At 39.9% G+C, this 25,389-nt stretch overlaps 1 protein-coding gene across 1 annotated transcript in view; it reads left to right on the top strand.

Moving 5' to 3' along the window:
- The window catches only part of LOC126474613 (ribonuclease P/MRP protein subunit POP5), a 94,628-nt gene that overhangs the window by 43,209 nt on the left and 26,030 nt on the right, over positions 1-25,389 (top strand). The window contains exon 3 of the mRNA XM_050102093.1: positions 9,083-9,252. Within this exon, the coding sequence (XP_049958050.1) occupies positions 9,083-9,252 (170 nt within the window). The remainder of the gene's footprint in view (positions 1-9,082; positions 9,253-25,389) is intronic.

Genomic DNA, 25,389 nt, shown 5'->3' with positions numbered 1-25,389 from the left:
CCTCAGAATTCGGAATGATGGAATTTGGTCTGGCTAGTCATCTTGACTTTGGTTTTTCAGGGATTTTGTAAGCCATACCAATATATTCCATTTGCGTGTATATTTTTGAGCTATTTATTTTCATTGCATTGTAATGGCAAATCCTGCATCATTGTAAGATGGTCCTTGAATGAATAAATAAACTGAATGTTTAGTGTTTTAAGTTATTTTGTCTCATTGTTATTAATTTATCTAATTGTGGATTCTGCAGCTATGTGCATGGAAAATTTCTACAAGGGCTCGGTTATCAGGGACTACTTATTTTCAGTGTGTACATTTTCTTCAAAGAGTTACTGAAGTAACATTGGCAGAAACATCATGTTCCAATATGTAGGTGTACCAGTTATTGCAGTAAAATTGTGCTGGTGAGCTTATCATCAAATTACAATGGTCTTTACAAGTCAGCCTGACTCTGCCATTTACTAGCCTCCAGTTATGCTCAATTACAGACTTTTACATTAGTTGAGAACACTTGTAAAACCTAACAAATTCCTATCTAGTTTTTTATTCTCTGTTTTTGGTCATTGTTAGGTGGCTGAATTTCACGACATGTTTCAAACATATTTTGAAATGTGGAAATGGCTATCTGTGGCAATGTTGATTCAGATCAAATGAAACAATGTTTCTGGCAAATTAGGACATATCAAGCTGCTAACTTATGCTTATATTTCATGTTGTGATTTTATCTACAACTACAGAGTTTGTTTTCGAGGCAGGAGATTGTAGAGTTGGTGTCGCAGTATTGGGCAGTGGAACACCTGTTGAAGGTTAGAAGTAAGGAGCATAGTAACAGTAATAAAAAACAAGACTGCAGAATGTTGCTGTTATTTTTGAACCAACAAAAACTGCACTGGGAAAAAAAAAAAAAAGATTGCTTGTTGTGATGTACTGACAGGAGAAGAAAGATTAAGCAGCAGTTAGGGCAATGTATACGAATGTTTTGTACTTTTGCTGTTTTTTGATGACATTCATGAGCCAAAAGAAATGACAGATACCATGGAGAAAGAAGTACAAATAATTATACATTCTTGTCTTTATTTGTTTCATAAACTGTACAGTAATATTCGTCCATAGTTATTTGGCCAGTGTACACTTTTGGTAGACCAAAAACGTAGTTGAAACTTGTCACAAATTTTTTTTTTTTAGTTAGAAACTTTCTGTAGTATGATTTGGGATGCAGTAAAAGTAGATACATTATCATATTGCCTCCATGTGCCTGGGATCATCTCATCTTCCTATAAATCGTATGAATCAAAACTTCCTTATGGGATATAGTGGTTCCACATGTCAGCATTTTGCCTTAAGAAATTGTGGGGGTACCCAGTTGTGGGGGCTGACCAGACAGAATGCAGACTGGGAGTGCGGTTCAGGTCACAGCAAATGACTGCAGCACCCAGTGGCAATAGATGCCATGTAGGCAAGAGCGGCTGACTGAAGCAACTGCCTTTGCTGCATCAGCTGTCACACAATGTAAGTGGTCTAAACCTCAGCAACAGCTTGCATATGTGGCATGAAACTTGTGGCAGTGTGAGAACACAATAGTTAAATGCACCAACAGGTGCACACAGTGTCCAGCCATTGCACGGAATCTGTATTTTGAGAAAACTTGGTGCTGGCCGGGGCAGCAGGTCATTGGCCACTGTGTCAAAGCCACCTTCTGTGTGAATGACACAGTGCAGTAATGAACACTTCAGTGACTTGATGTGACTTGGCCTGGTTGTTGTAGCTCAGGACCATAGGCTGCACCATCAGGCCACATTTGGTCTGGCCAGGCCTTAAGCGTAATAGTTCCCGCCTTTTCAGGTTCAAAGCTTTTCTGAAGATACGGAAATCCGAAACTGTATTACCGAATGTGTCCTTTACAACCATTCTAACCCTTGACAGGCAGTAATTAAAAATCTTTCTTTTGGATCTTGAATATACCTTCCTGGGTATGAATAACATTTTCCTGTAATGAAAAAGTGTCATCTGCTTTGAAAACATATATAGGGTTTTGTGCCTCCAGGTAAGCATTCATTTTGTGGCAAGTTCAATTTCTTGTGAATTAGTTCACTTACGTTCACTTTCTTGAATAGACCTCCATCTGAAATTCTTGCTTGGCAGCCAATCTCTGCGTACATCAAGTTGTAGCAGGTTGTGAGAGCAAGTTGCACAGTGCTAATTGATCCTTTGTAATTATGAAATTCGCTCACACTAGTAACAGGAAACTGTAGGACTATAAGAGTTCCATCACATTTTCGTATGGGGAAAGTGAAGTAGCTGTGTGAACACACGTACCATTTCGCATCAGCTCTTTTCAGTATCTGGCATCTGAAATAAATAAATTTGAATTCAGGTTTTGGAAGCTTCGACAGTGAGAGGAGATGATAAAGAAGCGGAAGTTACTGGCACTTTTACGCCATCTCCTCCACACTAAAATATTAAAATGCTGGGGTGCACAGCAAGACTGATGCAGCCTTACTTACCAATACTGAATGAAAGGTTTGCAGAAGCAGAAAAATGAGGACACTGATGAATGCAGCCCTATGGCAAGTTTGTGGAATGCAAACTCGTGAAACTGCCACCAATATGGAGGGCAGTGACAATGCAAAAGATGATTGAGGTCTTACTTCAAGTAGAATTAGACTTGCACAAGAGTATGTAGTCATCACACTCTTTGTAGTTGTGTCAGGGCAACAGGGGGTGATGGTTGCTCTGTCACATTCATAAGCAACACGGATACTGATGGCACTGCCATGGAAATCATGCTTTCTGATGATGTGTGTTCAGTTCTTGAATCATAATGAGTAAAAATTCAATAAATGCATAAGTAACGATGATTTTATTTAGTTATCTTTACATAATCCTTCAGGATTTCTGCCAGTGAGTAACAAACTTGGAGTAGTATTTGAGATACAGCTTCCTTCAAAACATGAAATAAATATCCAAGGTTTTGAATTACCTGTCCTGTTACCAAAGAATGAAGAGTAACACAATGTCTTCGGTTGGTTGGAATTACTGTCCTAAGATTTGAATCTTTCTTATTAAAAAAAAGTGGTACTGTATGTGTTTGTACTTCACAGTGTGTATGCAGCTTTTTGCTTTCCCCATAACATGTACGCTGAAGAGGCAGTGGCAAAGCAGTAACTGAGATGCAACATACCACAGCTCACCATTTGTCACACTCTTTTAAGCTGACATGAACATAACAATGTACAAAGTGAACACAAAGAAATAAATAAAACATTAATTATGCATCCTTACATATATTTCTGTACCCCCACGGGGCTCGTCACTCTTTGGCGGGTTCTTGCTTGGCTACCATGGGGCCCCAGCCTTTGCAGCCTCTTTTCCCTTCTGTGTTGCATGTCTATCCTCTTGCTATTCTTTTTCTCCTCTCTTGGGGAACATGTCTGAGGTGTTACTGGGAATGTTCGGCATTGTCTGTCATTGACATAAGAACTGTCTCATCACTGTTTCTCGTTCCCTTTTCCTTTCTCTGCTTCGCTTCACCTCTCATTCCTCTAATGCAACGTTTTAGGTTCCTCTTTTTCTTCTTCCTCACTGTATGCTCCTGAAGGCTGACCCATGCATCTGATGTGTAACAGGTGACTGGGTAACACGTAATTCCCAGCCCCGGGTCAACAGGTAGGGTTTGCACATATCCCCCTGGTACAGGCCAGGTGGAGGGAGGGGTGATTGCCTGAGCTACTACCTTCCCAAATTACTGATTGGTCCCTTTGTCAGTTGCTCAGGATGTGTGACCTGATGTGTGAACAATCACCTAAGGCGGGTGCGCTCCCTTGTGAAAGGGGCCCCCAGTTGGAAGGAGGGCGCCATTGGAGATGCTGGCAACCATGGGGGATTTTCTTGCTATCAGTCAATCGTCTTCCCAATCAACATCTACAAAAAGTAAATATAATGAGGCTAACAATTCAAAGAGCCTTACCACTGCACCATGGTTATTTGTGGTCTCACTTTCTGAAGACGGCCAGTCCTTCGTCATGATAAATCCATTTATTATTCAGAAAGGTGTTGATGCAATTGCTGGCCCTTTGAAATCCTGCTCTTATTTACGGAATGGCACTTTGGTTTTGGGGACTACTACTGGTTCTTAAGTGCAACATGTGCTTGCTGTCTCGCACTTCTCCACGGCTATCCTGTTTATGTCGACGCTCATAGAACTTTGAATTCTTTCCGTGGTGTTACTTACACTAGGCTGCTCAACAGTCTAACTGAGGCCAAAATCCAATCTTACCTCTCTGATCAGGGTGTCATTGCCATCCATCGGGTATGAAAAAGGTAGAATCCTCCTTAGTGCCCACCCACACACTTTTTCTCACCTTTGATAGAGTGGTGCTTCTGTCCAAGATCAAAGTAGGCTATGAAATTATCACAGTCCGACTGTATATTCCGAACCTGATGCGCTTCTACCAGTGTCATCATTTCAACCACACTAGAATGTCTTGTCTACACTCAGCCAAATCTGTAACCTGTGGTAGGAATATGCACGAGGGCAATTGTCTGCCTCCTCCTTCACACTATATCAGCTGCTAAGGTAGCCATGCTGCCTCTGCTCGGGATTGTCCCATGTATCTTGATCAGTGGGCTGTCCAAGAGGTCCGGGTAAAGGAAAAAGTGCCTTACCCAGTCGCTCGCAACTTATTGGCTAGTCACAAACTGTGCGTTCTCCTGTCTGGCACCTATAGTTCTGTTCTTGTTACGCCTTGTGCCGCGAAGGACATGGCCATGCAGACATGCAACCTCAGATTCAGCTAACATCACCCAGTGTCAACGTAGCATCACCATCCCCTGTTCAGCTGTGCAACAATCCATCAAACTCTTGCCTCAAGAAGCAAAACCACCAGCTACACTACCGCTGTGCCGAAAAGGACAAAGGAGTACTCCTGTGAAGACTTCCTATGTCCCTCCAGCCAAAGAACACCCGAGTCTTCCTCTCCTAACTGGAAAGGCTCGAAGAAGTCCACTAAAGGCAAATGGTGTTCTCCTTTGCTGACTCAAAGATCCTCTTTGATGGTGTTGCCGCATGATACCTTAGCCCGGCTGCCCTCCATGTCACCAGTGTACACCACCAACTGTTTCTCAGTGTTGGGACTCCACAGACCGACACCTCACGCAAGCTGATGCTTCCGAGGACCCCATGGAGCAGGATCATCTTGTGTCTGTGCCCTGTAACAGCGACTGTTCACAGGCTGTCACTCAGCAACGGCCGAGGTGAAACCCTTATATCTCTTCCTCATAATGACTCTCCTCCAATGGAACGTTTGCGGCCTTCGTTCCTACGTAGCGGATTTACGGCTGCTTTTAGCATCTCAGCGTCCACTTGTACTCTGACTTTAGGAAACAAAATTGTACCCTTTCGACTGCTTTGAGCTTTCACATTTCTTCCCAGTTCATTTTGACCTTGAGGTCGGCATTCCATCTCATGGGGGCATCATGCTGCTCATACAGGATGATGTTCATAGTCAACCCAACTTCCTGACTACCCGTCTTCAAACCGTTTGCAGTTTGCCTTTTCCTTCCCCACCTGACGTTTCCCTCTGTACCATTTATGTCCCTCAGTCATTCGATGTCACGACGGCAGACTTCCTTCACCTTATTTACCAGCTACCTCCCCCATTTGTGCTACTCTGTTTTTAATGTGCATCATCCCTTTTGGGGTTCTCCCAGGACCTGTCAGGGAGGTGTCCTCTTGGCTGATCTTCTTAACCAACTTAACCTCTTCTGCCTTAACACTGGAGCACCCACTTTCCTTTCTGACTCCTTGCACGCCTATTACATTTTGGACCTATCTTTCTGCACTGCCCAGCTTGCCCATCGTCCCATTCTTACTGACACCTACTCGAGCCATCATTGCGTGTGTGCTATCAATTTACTGACTCCTCCCCCAACTGCGTGCACATCCAAATGGCAGCTTACTGAGGCTGACAGGTGGCTTTACTCCTCCCTGACAACCTTCAAAGAACAAGATTTCCCCAGTTGTGATGACCAGGTGGAATATCTCACAAACATTACCCTTACTGGTGCAGAATGTTCCATTCCTTGCACTTCACCTTTACCACGTCATGTCCCAGCCCCTTAGTGGACTGAAGCATGCCGTGATGCAATTCTCACACGGAGATGTGCTCTCTTCGTTTTTAACCATCATCCTACGATGTCAAACTGCATTCACTAAAAACAGATGCATGCAAAGTGTCATCGCGTTCTTCAGGATAGCAAAAAAGCTAGCTGGATTTAACTCACTAGTTCTTTTAACAGTTCCACCCCTTCCTCTGTTGTGTGGGCCAGCCTCCGATGGCTCTCTGGAACCAAGATCCATTCCCCAATTTTCGGCCTGACATTAGCAGACTGTCATCATGGACCCTATTGCTATCTCCAACACCTTGGGCTGCCTTTTTGCGAACATTTCAAGCTCTTCCCACTAACACCCTGTCTTCCTCGATTGGAACCGAGTGGAGGAGGCTCAGGCAATAACCTTCTCTTCCCTGAATCGTGAGTGCTACAATGCCGCCTTTATTGTGAGGGAGCGAGATCATACTCTCACTCGATCCCGATCCTTCAACCAAGGGCCAGACGCCATCCACATTCAGATGTTGCAACACCTTTCTCTTGCGAGCAAACACTTTCTGCATCTGGGCAGAGGGCACATTTCCTAGATGTTGGTGTAAAGCCACTGTCATACCCCTACCTAAGCCCGGTAAGGAAAAAAAACTTCCTTTTAGCTACCACCCCTTCTCTCTCACCAGCTGCATAGTTGGATGCCTTTATCCAGGAAAATGGTGTGCCTTAGGGCTCCGTATTGACTGTCGTCCTCTTTGCTATTGCCATTAATCCTATAATGGCCTTTCCGCTGGGCACTTCCGGCTCCCTTTTTGTTGATTATTTTGCCATCTATTGCAATTCTCCATGGACTTGTCTCCCTGAGTGGCTCCTTCAGCGATGTCTTGATCGTCTTCACTCCTGGAGCATCGACAATGGCTTTCACTTTTCCACTGACAAAACCATGTGTATGAATTTATTGTGACGCATTTGCTTTCTCCCACCATCTTTACATCTTGGGCCTGTTGCCTGTCCATTCATTGAAACTACAAAATTCCTGGGGCTCATGCCCAATAGGAAACTCTCTTGATCCTCCCATGTGTCTTACCTGGCAGCCTGCTGCCTGACGCGAGTCCTCAGTGTCCTATGTGTCCTCAATGGTACTTCCCAGGGTGCTGATCAAACCACCCTCCTCAGTATGTACCGGTCCCTTGTCCGTTAGAAACTCAACTATGGGTGCTTTGTTTATGCATCTGCTCATCCATCCCTGTTACACTATCTCAACACTATCCACTATCCACTGGTGCCTTTTACACTAGCTTGGTTGAGAGTCTGTATGCTGAAGCTGCTGAACTACCACTGTCCTACCGCCTGACTTTCTCCTCAGCAGGTATGCATGCCGTTTGTCTGCCATGCGTGACTACCCATCCTATGCCTCCTTCTTCAATGATTCCTCTGATTGCCAGTAAGGGGCATGTCCCTCTTCTCTGGTACCTTCTGGAGTCCACTTTCAACACTTGATATGGCAGCTTAACTTTACACTACCTGCAACTTTCCCTCTGGGTGTGAACCCTTCACCACCTTGGCTTCATGAAGCTGCCTATGTTAACCTTGGCCTTCATTCGCTTCCTAAGGACAGTACTCCAGCCTTGCTCTGTCATCTTTGGTATCTCAATCTTTGCATGGAACTTTGTGATAGTACCCTTGTATACACTGAATGGCTTTCGGCATGACTGTGGGGTTGGGTGTGCCGTCATCATTGGCACCTATGTCTTTTGATATCGGCTTCTGCCACACTGCTCAGTATTTACAGCCAAGCTCTTTGCCCTGTATCAGGCCATGGTGTATATCCTGCGACACAGACTTTTTAATTGTGTCCTCTGCTCAGACTCACTCAGCGCCCTTCAAAGTCTATGTGTGCTGTACACCGCCAATCCCATAGTGCAGCAGGTTCAGTAAAATTGTCACTTGCTCACTCTTGGCAGAGCCAGTGTGATATTTATGTGGGTTCCTGGTCATGTCACTCTGCCAGGAAACAAGGCTCCTGCCAAGGCTGCAGTCCTCTTACATCTAGGTCCTATATTCCTTCTGATGATCTCTGCGTCTGTCAGGAGGTGGTGCCCCTTTGGCATGGCCAATGGTCCTCTCTTCGCAGAAAGAAGCTCCAGCTTATGAAGCCTCTCCCAGCAGCTTGGATGACCTCCTCTTGGCCCTCCTGCTGGCAGGAGGTCATTTTAACTAGGCTGCGTATTGGGTACTGCCTTTTTAGACATTGTCATTCGATAAGTGGTGCTACCCCACCACTTTGTACACATTGCACCCTAGTTTTAACTGTATACCACTTCCTGGTGGAATGCCCATTTACGTTCCTGCTTGGGTTTGCTGTCTGAGTGATCAGCTGTTTTAGCAAATGACGCACGGGTTGTCTACCATGGTTTACTTTTTATCCGTCAAAGCAATATGATGAAGGCCATTTAATTTTTAGTTTTGGACCTCCATTTGTGTATGGTGTCTTTTGTAGCCCTTTCTCCATGTGCCTTATGTCAATTGGGACTGATGTATAGTCATTTTTTAACTCCTCTCTGTCTTCATGTTCTATTGTTTTACTTGGGCGCATATGACCCCAGTTGTTGTTTGCACCCTAAAGCAAAACCAAACCAAACCACTATATTTTTGTTTAAGAGGTTGTAAGGGAAGGTCTCATAGATGTAAGAGACATTTAACTTCAGAGGAGAGCAGAATTCTTATCCCATACACAGTGAAATAACAATTGTTATTCTAGCCATAAAAGATATAGTTTGTATTTTAGCATTTTAGTATTGTACTCACCATTTCCATCAAGAGAGAATGGATTTGTAATTGATTAAAAAAACATGACTGTGAAACTTTGATTGGTGTAGCAAAAATATTGAGAATGTTTTGTTTAAAAATTGTTCTAACTAATAAACACACAAAATAATAATCCTATTAGATGATGAAGATTGTGAAATTTGTTTCCTGATAGCAAAATACTGTAACAAGTGGACACGCATTGCTATGATTCGGACTCGACATGGTCCTCATCGCCTTGTCGCCAGTACACTTCCTATGATGAATGACGTCAGTGGACACCAAATAACTCTGCACACTCTGTATGTTGGTGCTACTCTGCAACAGTGTTACCGTTTTGTTCGGGTGAGTGTAAACATTTTCTGGAGTAGATTGGATACAGATTAGACTTTAAGAGTACATGTATTTTTTTGTTAAAATGCTTCTGTGTGCAATTCTGACTTGTTTTGGTAGAATTACTGATATTTACGTTAGTGCAAAGTTGATTCACTGGAACGAAACACATTTTTCACATTGTTTATAAGAAATTGATGGAAATAATTGATGAATATGTTGTATGGGTAGCTGAGGTGGCTAGTAAATGCAAGCAGACATCTACAAAAAGATAACTCATTAATCTGTTTATTTACACTATGTGCACTTAATAGTTGATTTATACATAACTTTGAATGCTTTAGGTTCTTCTGTGGTGCTGAATTATACACAGGTGATAGTAACATTTACGATTGAAACAAATGATCTCGAAGTTGACTGACATGTGTAAGTCTTTCAGTATTAATAATACTTAGCAGCATCATGCTACTTCAATACAGTGTTCCTCACTGCAGCGTTTCACACTTACATCCATAAGCCTATAGACAAACTTGATGTGGAGGCGAGCTCTGAATTCTGGCTGCTTGGAATGATACGCTGGCCAAACAAAGTCTCAAGCAGCGAGGGCGTGTGTATTTACATCCTCTGGTGGTGTGTACACGCTGTGCCCCTCATTGGAGACAGTGAGTAATGGAAGGGTGCCCTCAACTGGTGGCAAGTTGACAGGAGAGTCAAAAGTGCCATCTTTCATGTAACTGTGAGTGGCAGGCTGGGTGGAATCAACAGAGATGCTGTTGATACCTTATTTGTAAAAACACTTTTTGTTTTATGCTTGCACACATTAGTATTGACAATGTTTATGCAGTGCCTTTGTAATATGTTGATTTCTATGCTTACCATAATGGTAAATTGTGTGTTAAATACAAATGACAGCACAAGAATAGACATCCATCACCATAAAGAGGAAGCATGGAGCAACAGCAATTATCTGACTCATTCTATTTCAATAAAAAAATCATTTAAATGATCTATGAAACATGAAACTAACTAAATATCAAAGAATTGTGTATTGTATGATTTACAAAGTTCAGTTCATCTTTAAAAAACACAGAAATGGTGCAAGTTCCTCTCCCCTTCCCAACTTTCTCTCACTTTCTCTTTCCCTTAAACACACAATGTCAGGAGAATGATGTAGCTGTGTGTGCAAGTGTGCGTGGGTGAAAAACCCTGTCATCTTCATTACATCAGCTGAAGAGACTGTATTGTAATGAAACATGATCAATCATACTGTGTATAAAACAGATTCATTTTAAAAAGTAGCATGTTATGTCAAGTGATCAAATAAGATTGAAGACTTGTGTATTTGAAAGTTACTGAGGACAGTGAAAGTCCACAATATTATCTCTATCATTTGAGTACATGATGCTTGTGATGACAAGGAGTATTAGAATGCTGAAAGATTCCATTGCTTGCTGGGGAAAAAAGTGCAACATGGTTTGAAGCACTCAGTTCTGAGGGATATTGTGATCCTAGCAAATGGCTGTGTATTTCTCTTGTTAAATAACTGTTGCCATCAGCCTGCTTTGTGGACACTAATTGGATCCAGTGGCTCAAGAAGTTAATACCATGTATCCTTGTACTTACTGTTAAAATTGGATGAAACCTGTGGCTCATACAATGAAAACACTTTCCTTCAGTTGTTTTACATTGATGTGTACTTGTCACGTCAAGTGGGTCATTTTTTCTAATGAAATTGTGTGAAGCAGGGGTGACAGAGAAGGCACCTGCTGAAATAACTCATGTATTCAAGTGTGTTGGCATGTGAGATCATCACTGACTCATATATGCAAGTGTGTGTGGGGGATGTGAGGAGATCAGTAATATACTCTAATGTCAGTTAGGCATTACAGTTGTACATAGTGATTTGATGCTATCTGGTGTTGTGTCTCTGTTGGCTTGTTTCAGTCACCCATTATTATCCACCTTTTGCTGTCCTTTACATTTTTACCAGTGGTTCATTTCCACTTTTTGACATCAAACTCAATTGAATGTAATTGACAATTCTTGTACATTATGTGTACAAACCTATAGCAAGAATACAAATCTACACAAAAAATTATTAAATATGGCTTCTCACTGCTGGCTTGCGCTACATGCTGTGTGGAACTACATGATTCAATGTGAGCATGTGAAACATGGTTTATTTGCCTCGGTACACACAATTTCATATAATAAAACATTTTTATAAGAGTAACTCAAAAGCTTTACATTATTTCACACACAATACTGTGATACAGTTACACAGTACTCACTATTAGTTTTTGAGTCTCCAAAAATGGTATACAATTGCCTAAAGTTTTAAATGGTGTGCAGGAAGTTTAAAAGTTTTTTCTGTAGTGAGTGCTGTAATTGCTTTGGAAATGGAAAGTTTTAAGTGTATGTTGTTTTCTAAATAAGAAAATCAATACCTCATAAATGTAAAGGAAGGTGTGTTTCACAATTCATTTCTTCCTGATTATTTTATTTTTTTAATTTGCTGTTGTTGAGTGACATTTGTTGATCCCCTGCCTCCAGAAGCAAATGCTAAACTATTTAGTATATTTCCAAACGTGTGTATGTGTGTCTTCCAGTTTAAATTGTGGTCAATACATCTGGTATTTCTGGAGAAGTAAGGAGTGATTCATTGAATCAAATGTTTTTGTCACATCACAGAATGTGTGACTTTTTAATCCTCATCTTGTATGGTGCATATCTTGCGGGTAAACTCATTGATTGATATTCCTTTCTGGATGGCAAATGGGCTGTTAAAAATTATTTTATTTATTGTAATATTTTTTGAATTTGTTTCAGTGCAATCTTATTAAACACTTAAGAGAAGTGTGGCAGAAGTGAGATAGGGCAGCAATTCTCCATACCTTTTATCGATCCCTTTTTTAATAACAGTTTTAACTCAGTATGTTTGGAAAACCTCCCTGCCTGTGAACAGTTTGTGCATAATAATGGACAATGGTTGTGAAATAATCTCATTAACAATCTTGGTTACATTTGTGGATATATCATTTCTTTCAGGTGAATTTTCGTTTTTCAAAGACAATATTGCATTTTATACATTTGTGTTGTGTGATTTTTCAGATTTTTTAAAAAGACATATTCTTATTGTCGTGTCTGCATCTAATCTTGTTACATTTTAGAACAATTCATTGAAACAATGTAATATATGAACAGGATTAACTATAATATAATTTTCAAAATCTCTTGACTTTTGACTTTGGCTCCTAGTTCTGACTGAACCACAGACCACACTGCTTTTATCTTATTTCTGTGAGGTCATAGGATTGCATTAATTGCCAGTTTAAGCTGCTAAGACAACTTTCCTGAATACAACTTTGTAGTGTCCAACAAACTTAATGAAATCATGTCTTTGTTAAAAGTTAGCTCACTGTGGAGCTGCCCCTTCCCAGCTCATCAGATTTTTATTCTTGATGTGATACTTTGAAAGTTACTGATTACTTTCCTTTTCAAGTTCTGGGAGCAGAAGATTCAAGAAACAATTTAAGAACTAGTCATAGTTTCTGCTGTTAAGTTGTGGTGATCTGATGGCCTGACTATGATGTTAGTTTGTTATGGGACAAAATCCATAGTACCTTTGCCGAGCTTTTATTGAGTGTGCATTTCGTAAGACTGCATTTTATATGCTTTCAGAGGCTCAATAAGTAAACCTGATTGATCAGAAATCTTTAGTCTTAGGAGTACTTATTCACAAATCAAATATAGTTTGTTATACAATAATACACTGGCATGCAAAACTTGAGGATGAAAGTGCCAAATAATATAGTTCAATGAAACTTTGATGATACATAGAAAGAACTGCTACAGTATAGTGTAGAAGATATCTGAAAGAAATATGCAATTAAATTAACAGAGATGAAACTTTTATTCAAAGACAATTATTACACAGAAGTCATTATGATTCATGATGATCCCCTGAGCATTACAAAAGGTCGGTCATGGTTCTTAATACGGTGTGCAATCACCATGGATGGCAAGATTTTCCTATGTCAGCAACAAGATTGGTAAGGAGTTCTTGTGATAAGGCATTCCATTCCCCCACCAGCATGGTTGACAACACTGGTTGTTGTTGCTTATGGAAAAAATATTTATTTCTAATTGATTCTTCTACCAGATTCTGTAATTATTTTATTTTTGAGTTAAACTTAATGAAAAAATTTAACTCTAGTTGAGGTGGTCATAAAGTGTGTCCTCCCTTAGCAGGAGATATGAAAGGATATTTTCAGGTTCTGGACCCTACTTACACATTAGTATCTTTTAAAGAGTATGTTTTGAATAAAAGTCAACATCAGTTGGACCAGAATAGCAATGGCGATCCAAGCTCCAAAATCACAATCTGAGATATTCATCCATTTGCAAACCTTCTCATTGTAAAATCTGTGTTACAGCTATCATCTCCAAAAGTGGTGGAAATTTAGACAATTGTGTGCACTGTATTAAAAATATACTAACGTTTAAAAATATTTATGCAGTGTTGTGTTGCCTATGTCTTTTAGGCCATTATCACTTAGTTAGCAAGCTAATATTCTGGGTTGAGCAACAATAAATCACCACTACATGGTGCATATTTTGATGTTGGCAATGTAGTTACAACGAGCACACATAATACATTTTTCAGCAGTATTTAGTTAGGTCATACCGTAATTCAAACCAGTGTTCTGTTTTGCATATCATGCAACTTTGTGTCATGACTGCATTTTATTCAAGAAATTACACCAATAAATCATTTGATGCCATCAATGACTTGATCATCTCCAAAAATGAGAATGATAAAAGTGCTTGGCATTTCTGGGTATCAAGTGCAATACAGATTTCAGATCTTCACTCGGTAGGTACTGTTCTAGTAATAAAATCTGACCACTGGCCAACCACTGCAGGGACTAAGCTGAGTTGTTCATTTAAGGCAGTCCGTAAAACCAACTGCCCTCAGAATTCAAAGTTAAGCCATGTACACGACTTGACAACACTGTAGGATGCGGAGTTGTCTGTAGGAAGTGTTATCTCCTTCTCGAGCTGTTACAGAGCTGCATGAGCTTGTGGTCTAGTGGTAAATGTTGCAGAATGGAAACATGAAGTAGTAAGTTCGAGTCCACACACTCCGTTATTTTTTTAAAATCTCATTTCGACTGTCTGCTAAAGTTACCAGTCTGATGGAACCCCAAAGGTAATTTGCTTCACTTTCTAACTCACCAGTAATAGCAAAAACTTCAGGAAACAATCCTGCAAAACAGCTTGTAGTTGCACCACAATAAGAACAGTATACATTTGAGGTTCCTTGCCCTGTTGCAGCCATTGGCCACACGCCTCAAGTACTCTCTGGCCAGGTGGCCGCAGCGCAGTGCTGTGAGTGTACTTATCAACTATGAACGTATTTATCAACTGTCATTTTCTTGTCTGAGGTTCTAGTATTTATCTTGCAGTTACATATTAGACTTTGCAGACTTGAAACTTATGATTATTGTGTATGGTAGTCACAAGTGATGCTGTTCACTTTGGGCTTAATAGAGACATGAAGGCAGTGGTGGCACCTCAAATCCTTTGTTGTGCCACACAAAATAACGCTTTTCAGCACAGTGGTGGGTTCTCAGATTTATTTCTGGAGGAACCTGAGTTGGTACTATAGTACTTACAAAATATTAGATCACTTTATTATAACTTGAACAAGATGAAATATTAAACTTTGAAGTAATCTGTTGCTAAGCAAGGTTGTTTATATTTGTTTACATCACTTTAATAAAATTCTTGCACTGTTAGCTGTAGAGAGATGATGCTGTCATCTTTGGCAATGATTACAGACTGGACCTTAGTGGCAGTCTGCTCTGACGTAAGCAAACCTTCTCCAGTGATGGCATATGGAAACATGCCACTGTCACTCATTTGTTGTTGTGTCTGGTAGGGACTTTTCTTACCTTGCCTTGGGAACTTGTTCTTTGGTGACACCACACTTTGTATTACATGTTTTTGGACAAAATACATCTGAATAGGATGTTATGTTGGTTGGGGAGAGAATTATATGTAGTAATTATTGTAAGCCACACCAAAAATATCCGCCCAGAACATGTGCAAACATAGATGCATGTGTGTTAAGAATGTTGTGGCAGTTCTAAAACATAGAATTCATATTAATATCTTTTAGTTTAGTCTGTGGCTTGGTAATTTACTTTTTCTCTCCAATGATGTACAACAATGCTGTTGTGGTTGCGGTGGCTATTCTCTCTTCTTGTTGACTTCCTCTCCGAAGAGCTGAATTTTAAAATGCGAGTCCTCATTGCATTGGGGGAAGGAAATAAATAAATTGGGATGTAGCTTGGTAGCAGAATGAAAACAGGTGATTTCTGCATAGTAGAACTTTCACTTAACACAGTACCGAGACAACTCAATTATGTGCATCTTTCTCGCAACAGCTGTATGCTGCACGCGCACTTGAGTTTGTTAGCGCTGCAGTTAAGTTGAACTGTCCACAAGTGTGCTGCAGTTTCATTTACTTAACCATTCAATAAACTTGTTCATCCATTGCTGCAATGCGACGTACTGAGGCTTGTGCATAGTGGATCCATTGATGTTGTGGCGAGGAGGTTCATTCTTCATGGCCCAGGCATTTATTCCTGTTGTAATCCACATGTTTCAGTGGTTGAACCAGGCTCATGATTTCAGCATCCTTAAGACACTTGAATGGGTTCAGGGTAAGTAACCAGTGCCTTTATTCATTTCCATACCCTCTCTGTGGTAGAACATCGTGTCAATACTAGAGTCCACCAAGGATATAAATGTTCGCTACTGCTCAGCACTGGCACACATTTCTCACAGGAGCACTTGTAATTACAGGTTTCAAACCTTCACAAAATTATCGTAGCACATTTACTGTTATTAGTACCTGAAAAATATATTCAGCTTTACATAGTCTTACATTTCATCATTGTCATGATAACCTAAATATTTACACTTAAAAATGTATTGACACATCGGGTTTGCATATTTATTACTCTGTACATATACATTTTCATATTGCATTTACATTTCTTAACATAAATATTATACAAAAATTTACATAAACACTGGACATTTTATATTATGTACATCTCTTTCAGTTTTTGCATGATCATTTTTATCACATTTTGCTCTCAGGTATTACCCCTTTGAATGTTCATTTGTGAGCAATCGTTATTCATAGGCTCATCTTAATTTAACATTACTCAGGTTTTTTTCTTTCAATCTCATTTTCCAGTATTGACAAAATACCGGTTGATCAAAAGGTCAGTATAAATTTGAAAACTTAATAAACCACAGAATAATGTAGATAGAGAGGTAAAAATTGACACACATGCTTCGAATGACAAAAGGAGCTGTAATGAGAGAGAGAATCAGATGCGCACATCAGTCGCAGCATGTTGACGTTACCTGAAAAGGCGCTTTTAGTGAAGCTGTATCATCAGAATGGGGAATGTGCTAGTTCAGCGTTATGATCCTATTGCCATAGGAAGGCGATTTGAACGGGTAAAGGTCCGTTGAGAAATGCAGCTGTCTCGAGAATGATTTCGAAGTTCGAAGCCACGGGTTGTTTAGACAATAGACCCTGTAGTGGCCGACCAAGCACAAGGAGTAATGCTGCTGAGACAGTTCAGGAAGAAATGGAGACTGTAGCGGGTTCGTCTATGCATGGGGAAGTCAGCGCTCGTGCAGTCGCACGTCGCACCGGCATTCCATACACTACTGTTTGGTTGGCACTTAGGCGTACCCTACGATGCTATTCGTAGAAAATCCATCGGCATCATGAACTGTTACCTGGCGATTTAGTGAAGCGGAGGGCATTTGCTGTGTGGGCGTTTCAAAAGATGGCAGAAGATGACGATCGGTTGAGTAACGTGTTGTGGACCGAAGAAGCTCATTTCTCGCTCCGAGGGTCTGTCAATGCCCAAAACTACAGAATTTGGGCTACCGAAAATCCTAGAACTGTCGTGGAAACTCCATTGCACAACGAGAAAGTCACAGTATGGGTTGGATTTACCACATCTACCGTTATCGGGCCTTTTTTCTTCAAGGAAATGCGTGATACGGGTTTTGTAACTGCTACCGTGATGGGTGAGAGGTATGACGATATGTTACAGAATCGCATCATCCCCAGCCTGGCTGATAAACACCTGCTGGAACGTACAATGTTTATACAGGATGGCGCTCCACCCCATATTGCTAGACGCGTGAAAGATCTCTTGCGCGCATCGTTTGGTGATGATCGTGTGCTCAGCCGCCACTTTCGTCATGCTTGGCCTCCCAGGTCCCCAGACCTCAGTCCGTGCGATTATTGGCTTTGGGGTTACCTGAAGTCGCTAGTGTACCGTGATCGACCGATATCTCTAGGGATGCTGAAAGACAACATCCGATGTCAATGCCTCACCATAACTCCGAACATGCTTTACAGTGCTGTTCACAACATCATTCCTCGACTACAGCTATTGTTGAGGAATGATGGTGGACATATTGAGAATTTCCTGTAAAGAACATTATCTTTGCTTTGTCTTACTTTGTTATGCTAATTATTGCTATTTTGATCAGATGAAGTGCCATCTGTTGGACATTTTTTGAACTTTTGTATTGTTTTTTTTTTTGGTTCTAATAAAACCCCTTGTCATTCCAAGCATGTGTGTCAATTTGTACCTCTCTATCTACATTATTCCGTGATTTATTCAGTTTTCAAATTTATACTGACTTTTTGATCACCCGGTATTTGCATATAACATTATCACATGATGTGCATAAGTTTTGTATTCATATACCGCACTTGACGTGAGCACCCATCGTTAACAGATACAGAGGAAGGAAAGCTTCATAACATGAAATTGTGATAAGCCTACACAATGACACTTAGCTACGCCTCTGACAGGTTTACTAGAATGTGTCTGATGGCCTAAAGGAAATATTAAGGGCAAGAAGCTGCATTCAATTCTTACCCTACTACTGCAATCCTTCGATCATCTCGAGAGAACTACAGAGTGCATCATTTCACGACCATCTACTCATGTTAATTGACTTACTTCATGTTTGTTAGCTATTGATACATGTTGACAATACAGTATTGTGTTAAACTAGTGTTATCATTGACTATAAACAGTGTACTTCAGTGTCGATGACTTATACTTCCTTTGCTACAGGATATCACTCTTGTGTATGAATATGTCCCTATGAGAATTGTGCCAATGAACAACTGTAAGACAATGTTGAGACAGCTTGTAACCATGTATAAATGTTTTGTGATAACTCTTGCTTGGCGCTCATCTCAGTTACATGGTCTTATAATGTGTAGTCTGACCCCTTGTCATTTGGTAGGACAAGACCCAAATTCAACCTTTTTATACATCTGACATACTGTAGTTTTTTTCATACACATATTCACACTATCATATATTTTTATACATGTAATTATTTATTTCCAGTGTGGCACTTATGCTAACTATTGTGTCCCATATTTTACGCAGGATGTGACTCTGCATCATTCACTGGAAGGACACTTAAATGCTAACTTGAAACTAAATATGTAGCTTCTTGCTGGCTACTAATGCATCACACTTTCAATATACATATATTCAGTTTCTATCAGTACGCAGTTCATTCTGTATTAAGTTTTTTATGAGTTGTAAGAGCACACATGCTTGTACTGTGGTTATCGTTTTGACTTAGATTTCTCTAAATGTAGATTGCTTGGCATTTCTTTGCTAAGCTACAGTTGTCATCTGGCGGTGATTCGTTGCCTTATGCTATGCTGTGCACATGCAAGGAAGCTGTCAACCATAGAGGTAGCTACTGTGCGTGCACAGCTCTGTCCCCACTTTACTTCACTACTACATGCATTGCATCTCAATTGCAAGCATACTGTGTGTTTAAACAGTACAGTTTCAAATTAAAGAATTTCTCGCACTTGGTGAGGGTAATTTTTTCTGAGCTTCTGTGGCCCATAAACATACAATAAAAATCTTAAGTACCTAAAACTTACATCCTAATATGGCAACAAATATGAAATAGGCAAAATGAAATCTAAAATTAACACTTAACATCAATTGTAATAAGTATATTCAAATGGACAGTAGATCATCTCTTGTATACACTTACATACATTCCTCCAAGCCATGCTTGATCAGCATCAAATCCTGTTTAGTGCACAAATTCACGTAAATCCTTATATGGGTAGAGCCCTTTGTCTTTACCACTGTTTAAGTATACTAACTTATAGGCTCCTGGGTGAGGGATTTCTGATATAACAAATGGTCCTGTGTATAGCAGTTGCCACTTGTGATTCAATTTACCATACTTTGTCGGTTTTGGATTTGTTCCAAGGAGTACTTATTGTACCACATGGTACTCTACAGTGCGTTCTAATTGTTTATCATGTAGTTGTTTTCTGTACTCTGCCTTTTCTTCAGTGCTGACCAGTGCCTGACGTATTTTCTCCTCATGCGATATTTCTTTCCAAGGGACCTTTGGTAGAGGTTTTTCCCAGTCGTGTACTTGTCTTTTGTCAAACAACAATTATGTAGGTGTAAATGTGGTTGAACTATGTGGGAGACTGTTAACAACTTGCTGGAATGGAGTAACGTATTCAATCCACCTTGTGCACTTGTGAGGAATGTAAGTCCAGCTAAATGTGTTAAATTCCTTAAATACCCTCAATAAGGGACTTTCTTCTGAGTGAAACCTGGATACAAGAATATGTTTAATTTTGTGAGTGTTCATAAACTTTTTCCGTCGGTTGTTTGTAAAGTATGACGCATTGTCCATCAGCAGTATTTCTGACTCGCCTATACAGGGTAGACAATCTATTGTAATCCTTTTGATGATGGGGCCCACAGTCACTGACCGCACAGCATACAATTTGACATACCTGGAGAAAACATCATATAGCACAACATATGCACACCTCCTTTCCATTGTGGATATGGTCCAGCTGCATCCAAGGAAACTATCTCCAAGGGTCTTTTAGGCAATATCGGATGTAGTTCAATTAGTTTTGACTTATTTGTATGCTTAGCCTTCTGACAGACAACACACTTCCTTATTTCCTGCAGAACTTCTTGTCCTAAGTTTGGATAGTAACAACAAGAGCTTTTCTTACTGAGGCATTTGAAGACGGCGTAGTGTCCTCAAACATTGTGAGTGTATAATATAAAGTTATTAACATGATCCTCTAATAAACAAACACACCATTGGTTCTGCTCTGGGTGGTGTCGGTGAAACAATACATCTTGGTAAGTCATAAGAATTTTTTTCAACTTGTCGCCGTTGTTCTGCAGCAGTTTTAGCCATATCTTTTGCCAGCAGTTTTAGCCATACCTTTTGCCAATTGGCATCCTTCTGCTGTAGTTTCTCCATGCTTTTACACACCCTAACATAGTATGGCAGTTGTGTTGTAGCTTTCATCAACAGAAGCCTGAATTCTCACTTATTCTCCACAAATTCCAAGAATTCATCTAGACCTTGTGGTAGCAAGGATAAGATATCAGCAATTATGTTTTGATTACCTTTGATATAAACAATTTCAAAATCAAATTTCTGTGAATACAAACATCACCTAGTGATCCTCCTATGTAAGAGCTTACAAGTGAGAAGGAATGACAGACTGATGGTCGCACTACACCTTGGCATGCTTTCTCCACAGGTAATGTTCGAACATTTTGAAAGCCCATATTATCACTAGAGCTTCCAATTCAGTTGTGGAATATGCTCGTTCAGCTTTAGATAGGACTCTATTAGCAAAACTAATTACCTTGGGGGCGAGCTCCCAATTCGTCTCAGTACTTTGGGATAAACAAGACGCCAGCTCTTGCGACGACACGTCTGTACAGAGATAAAAATCCTGGGTCATGTCAGGATGATTTAAGATGTTATTATTCAAAAGAGCTGCTTTAATGTTGTCAAAATCAATTTGACATTGCTTGGTCTGTAACTAAGGGTGGTTCTTCTGTAGAAGATCCCATAGAGCATCACTGTTTAAAAGCTGCTGTGTTATAAATTTTCTGAGGAAAGATACTAGTTCAAGATATCCCTTCAACTCTTTCTTATTTTGAGGTACAGGGCAGTGTCTGGTAGCATTGACCTTCTTAGACTCTGGGAGTATGCCTTGAGGTGATATTGTGTGTCCAAGAAATTTAACCATTTCCTTATCGAAATGTTACTTCACTAGATTAGCTGTGGCTCCATATTCTGAAACCTTTGCAAGACTTGAGCCAAGAGCCTTAAGTGTTCTGACCACATGGAGATAGCAATCAGTAGATCATCAACACACACAGTGACTCTACTTTATAGTTCAGGTACTAAGACTCAGTCTAAAGCAGAAGTAAATATGCCCAGACTAACATTTAAACTAAAAGGGAGAACACAGAACTGAACTGTTTCTACCCCCCATGTACAAAAGCAGTGTACCAGTATGAGGTACGGAGATCTATTACAGTGAGGTACTTAACATTATTGAATTTTAGAAGTTATTCTTCAGGTTGTCAGCACGTCCTGACAGGGATAATAATTTTATTTATTCCTTGTGCATCAAGCACCAGGTGGACACTATTATCTGGTGTGCTAATGGCCAAAATGGGGCTACAGCACTGTGATAAGGATAGTTGTATTATTCCCCAATTCAGCATTCTATTGATCTCTTATCTTACAGCCTCCTCCTTGGCCCATGGAATGGGGAAACTGAAAAGCAGAAGGTTTTGTGTTGGGTGCACTTCCATTTTGTATTTGTATCCTTTTAATATGCCAGGGCATAGTTCAAAAACATGAGCATAACGTATTAAAAGCTTCTGCAGTTCTTCCTTTTGTTCTTTTGTAAGACATGCTGACTTGCTCACCTTGCTGTGCACGATCTTGGGGCATGTTTCCTCTTCCTGTGATTGCTGAGTTCCCTGTATGTTTACAAACATGTTGGTAGGATAGAAGATTTGTATTTGAATGTCAGCAGTGTGATGTGGTTTGCTTTGTTTAGTGTTTGACCTGACCAGGTCTGCTGAATACTGTTGGTCGTTCACAACGAAATAACACTTCCCCTTACCAGTGTCAATTTGTGCTTGGTACTTCCTAAAGTGTCCACACTGATAAGGCAGTTTACTATTAGCCTTCCAACCACAAGAAAAATGAATTGTAAAGAGAAGCTGTCACTTTGAATAGGAATCCATGCCTGCAATTTTATGCCTTTAGACTTGCCTCCTATAGCTGTTTGTATTTTACAGTTTTGGACTGGAAGTGTCAATATGTGTCCTTGTTTTTGTAATTGGTCTAACAGGCCCTGTGAAATTATATACGTACCCTTTGTTATTTTTATATCCTCAATAGAATTTTTGCCCCTTTCTGTTACCAAATTGGTTCCTGTCATTGTTGTATCAAGGGGGATGTGCCTTCCAGCTGAATTGGTTGTTATTGCCATTCCGACCATGCTGTGTGTTAGTTCTTGTGCTGTTTGCTTACAAGCTATCACTTTGTGGTTGCACAGGTCTTTCATCGTAAATAAGATAGGGCAATCAAGAACTGAGAAGAAATTCTCTATATTTTGCTCAGGAGTGGTGATTAATTTCTCATGTATGTAGTCAGATTTTCAAGATTTTTAGGCGATCTGCATGCGATATCAGCTTTGTCTAGTAATGGGCTTTATTTAGATACTTCTCGAAGTATCTTCTGAGCCTTTCATGTCTACAGCTGGATGACACTGGGTTAAACACTTTGAACCTCAATCTCTCTTGCACCATGATGGACCAGAACTTTTCTAAGCATGCACTTTCAAACTGTTCGTAGGTGTGACACTTTCCTGCCATGTCAGTGGCCCATAGCAAGACATCACCTTGTGTATTACGTACCACAAAGCATGTCTTCTGCACTTCAGTCCAGTTCCTTGGGAAAACACTTTGGAAGGCTCTTATGAACACGACTGGGTTTGTTTGCTTACCTTCAGAAGAAAAAATTGGAAACTGCCTGCACCATAATAAGCCTTCGTTCACGACCAAAGTAGAAAGGCATGTGGCACTGTTCGTTACCAGCATGGCATTGTTTTGATGTATCAGATTGCATCCCAAATACCTCTGACCAACAGGGACAGAAGTCAGCAGCACCTGCTGCATGTTATAGTTGTGATCTATTTCACCTAACAGGTTAGAGTTCAAGTGTGGATAGATGTTTGGATTTTCTATCCTGTCTGTTGACACCTGATAGCTTGGGATTGAATGTTCCCTTTCCTTTTCAATGTTACTAACAATTTTAGTTCGCGATTTTTTCCTCCACTGCTTTCAGTCTCTGTGATCTATTTCAGCACTTTGTTTTGCCCTTTGTACATTAATTGCTTCCTCGATCACATCTACATAACCCTTGAGTTCCTGGATTACCTTCTCTACCAGGGTACTGCCTTGGTCTAGGCTACCAGTTTTGACTCTGTTCTTTATTTCCTTAATGTCTGTAGCTATCCTGTCTTGCTCCTTTCTCATGAAATGAATATTTAAACTTATGCTACTTAGTTGCAATGACAGGTATTGTATGCTGTTTGCAACCCATCAATGGTACCTGCAAGTGTATTTATATTCCGGGACAAAATTGTGACTGCTCGTGCTGCATTTTTGTCTGACCCCCAGATACTTCTTCCACCTTTTCCACGAACTGTTCTTGTGTCATGCTTACTGATGACACTTTTTGGCTTACATTATTTATATATTGTGACAAATCAGTGAGCAATTGTGTTTTTAGGTCTTTCCCCATACTTAAAAATTTATTGGATAATTTATTTGGAAGATCAGCATGCAAATCTTTTGCCAAGTCATTGAATTGTTGTGTTACGTCAGTTTTGAAAACATCAAGAGTTTGCTTTTGCTGTTCAAGTAATTTCTTTTGTGTATCTGTCTGTTGCTTTGTAAAATGATTAAATTTTTCATCAATACTCTGCCTGAGTGTTTGTTTTTGCTCTTCCTTGAATTCATTCTTAAAATCTTTGACACTTAGTTTAAATAACTGTTGTAACATGTGCATCATGATCAGGGTTTCCACTGTGTGTACTGTACCCTGTCCAACCAAGTTTGCAGTAGGCATAAGTTTGACACACAAATAATGATTTAATAAATCCACACTGTCATGCATTACATTTTCATCAGGGGGAAAAGATACTCCCTGGGGAAGATTGTGACCCTGTCTCATCTACTGTCACCATTATATCATTTTGAAAGATAATGTTACTATCATCTGTATCCATATTAATTGATAAATGTGATTGGTCATCGTCACTACGACCAATTTTTTTCAATTTTGATTTCATTTGTTGTTACATCTGTTTTGGCGACATCTTGTGCCTGGCTTACTGGCAATAGACTGACAACAGTGTGCCTGTTGTGTGTACTCATTTTTTGATAATTTTACAAAATGACAAAATAAATGAAGACTTTTGAAAATGAATTATTCTGTTTGGAAGAGTGAGGATACCGCTACAAAACCTATTTAGTTGCTAACATGTTTCAAAATACATTGTTGGCGTAATTCAGTTGTATGCAAACATTTCTCTCGCTAGAATTAATTTTCTGTCCAAATGTCTATGTATTTTATGTGAATGCTTCAATTTGGGAATTGGATTAGGAAACATACTACAATCACTATTGGCAGAGATGCTACTAAGTCCAGTCATGCACCCAGTTGATCATGAATTCTCCTTTCTTTTTGTTGGCTTTCTTGCTGCCTCCTGAATGAATTCTCCAATTGATTATGCTTCATCTTTCACACAACATGTGATTTCCATCCTCGTTGCGGTAACATAGTATCCCATATGAAACAGAGAAAGACAATAATTAGTATAAATATAATTTACAAAATTATATAATCATTTTAAATTATTACAAATATGCTAACTCTCTCCTGATGGTGATTTCGAATCACGGTCGTCAGATATATTGATTAGGGAGAAAGACATATGCAGTAATTATCATTAAGCCACACCAAAGATTATCTGCATAGGAACACGCACAGACATAGATGCATGTGTACTAAGAATGTTGTGACAGTTCTAAAGCATAGAATTCATATTAATGTTTCCTAGTGTAGTGTGTGGATTGGTAGTATATCTCTTCTTCCCAATGATGTACAACAACAGTGTTG

Source organism: Schistocerca serialis, chromosome 1 (assembly GCF_023864345.2).
Source record: "Schistocerca serialis cubense isolate TAMUIC-IGC-003099 chromosome 1, iqSchSeri2.2, whole genome shotgun sequence".
In the NCBI taxonomy this organism is placed as follows: Eukaryota; Metazoa; Arthropoda; class Insecta; order Orthoptera; family Acrididae; genus Schistocerca; species Schistocerca serialis.
Note: the sequence above shows the minus strand (reverse complement) of the source record. Positions and strands in the feature narration are given on the sequence as shown.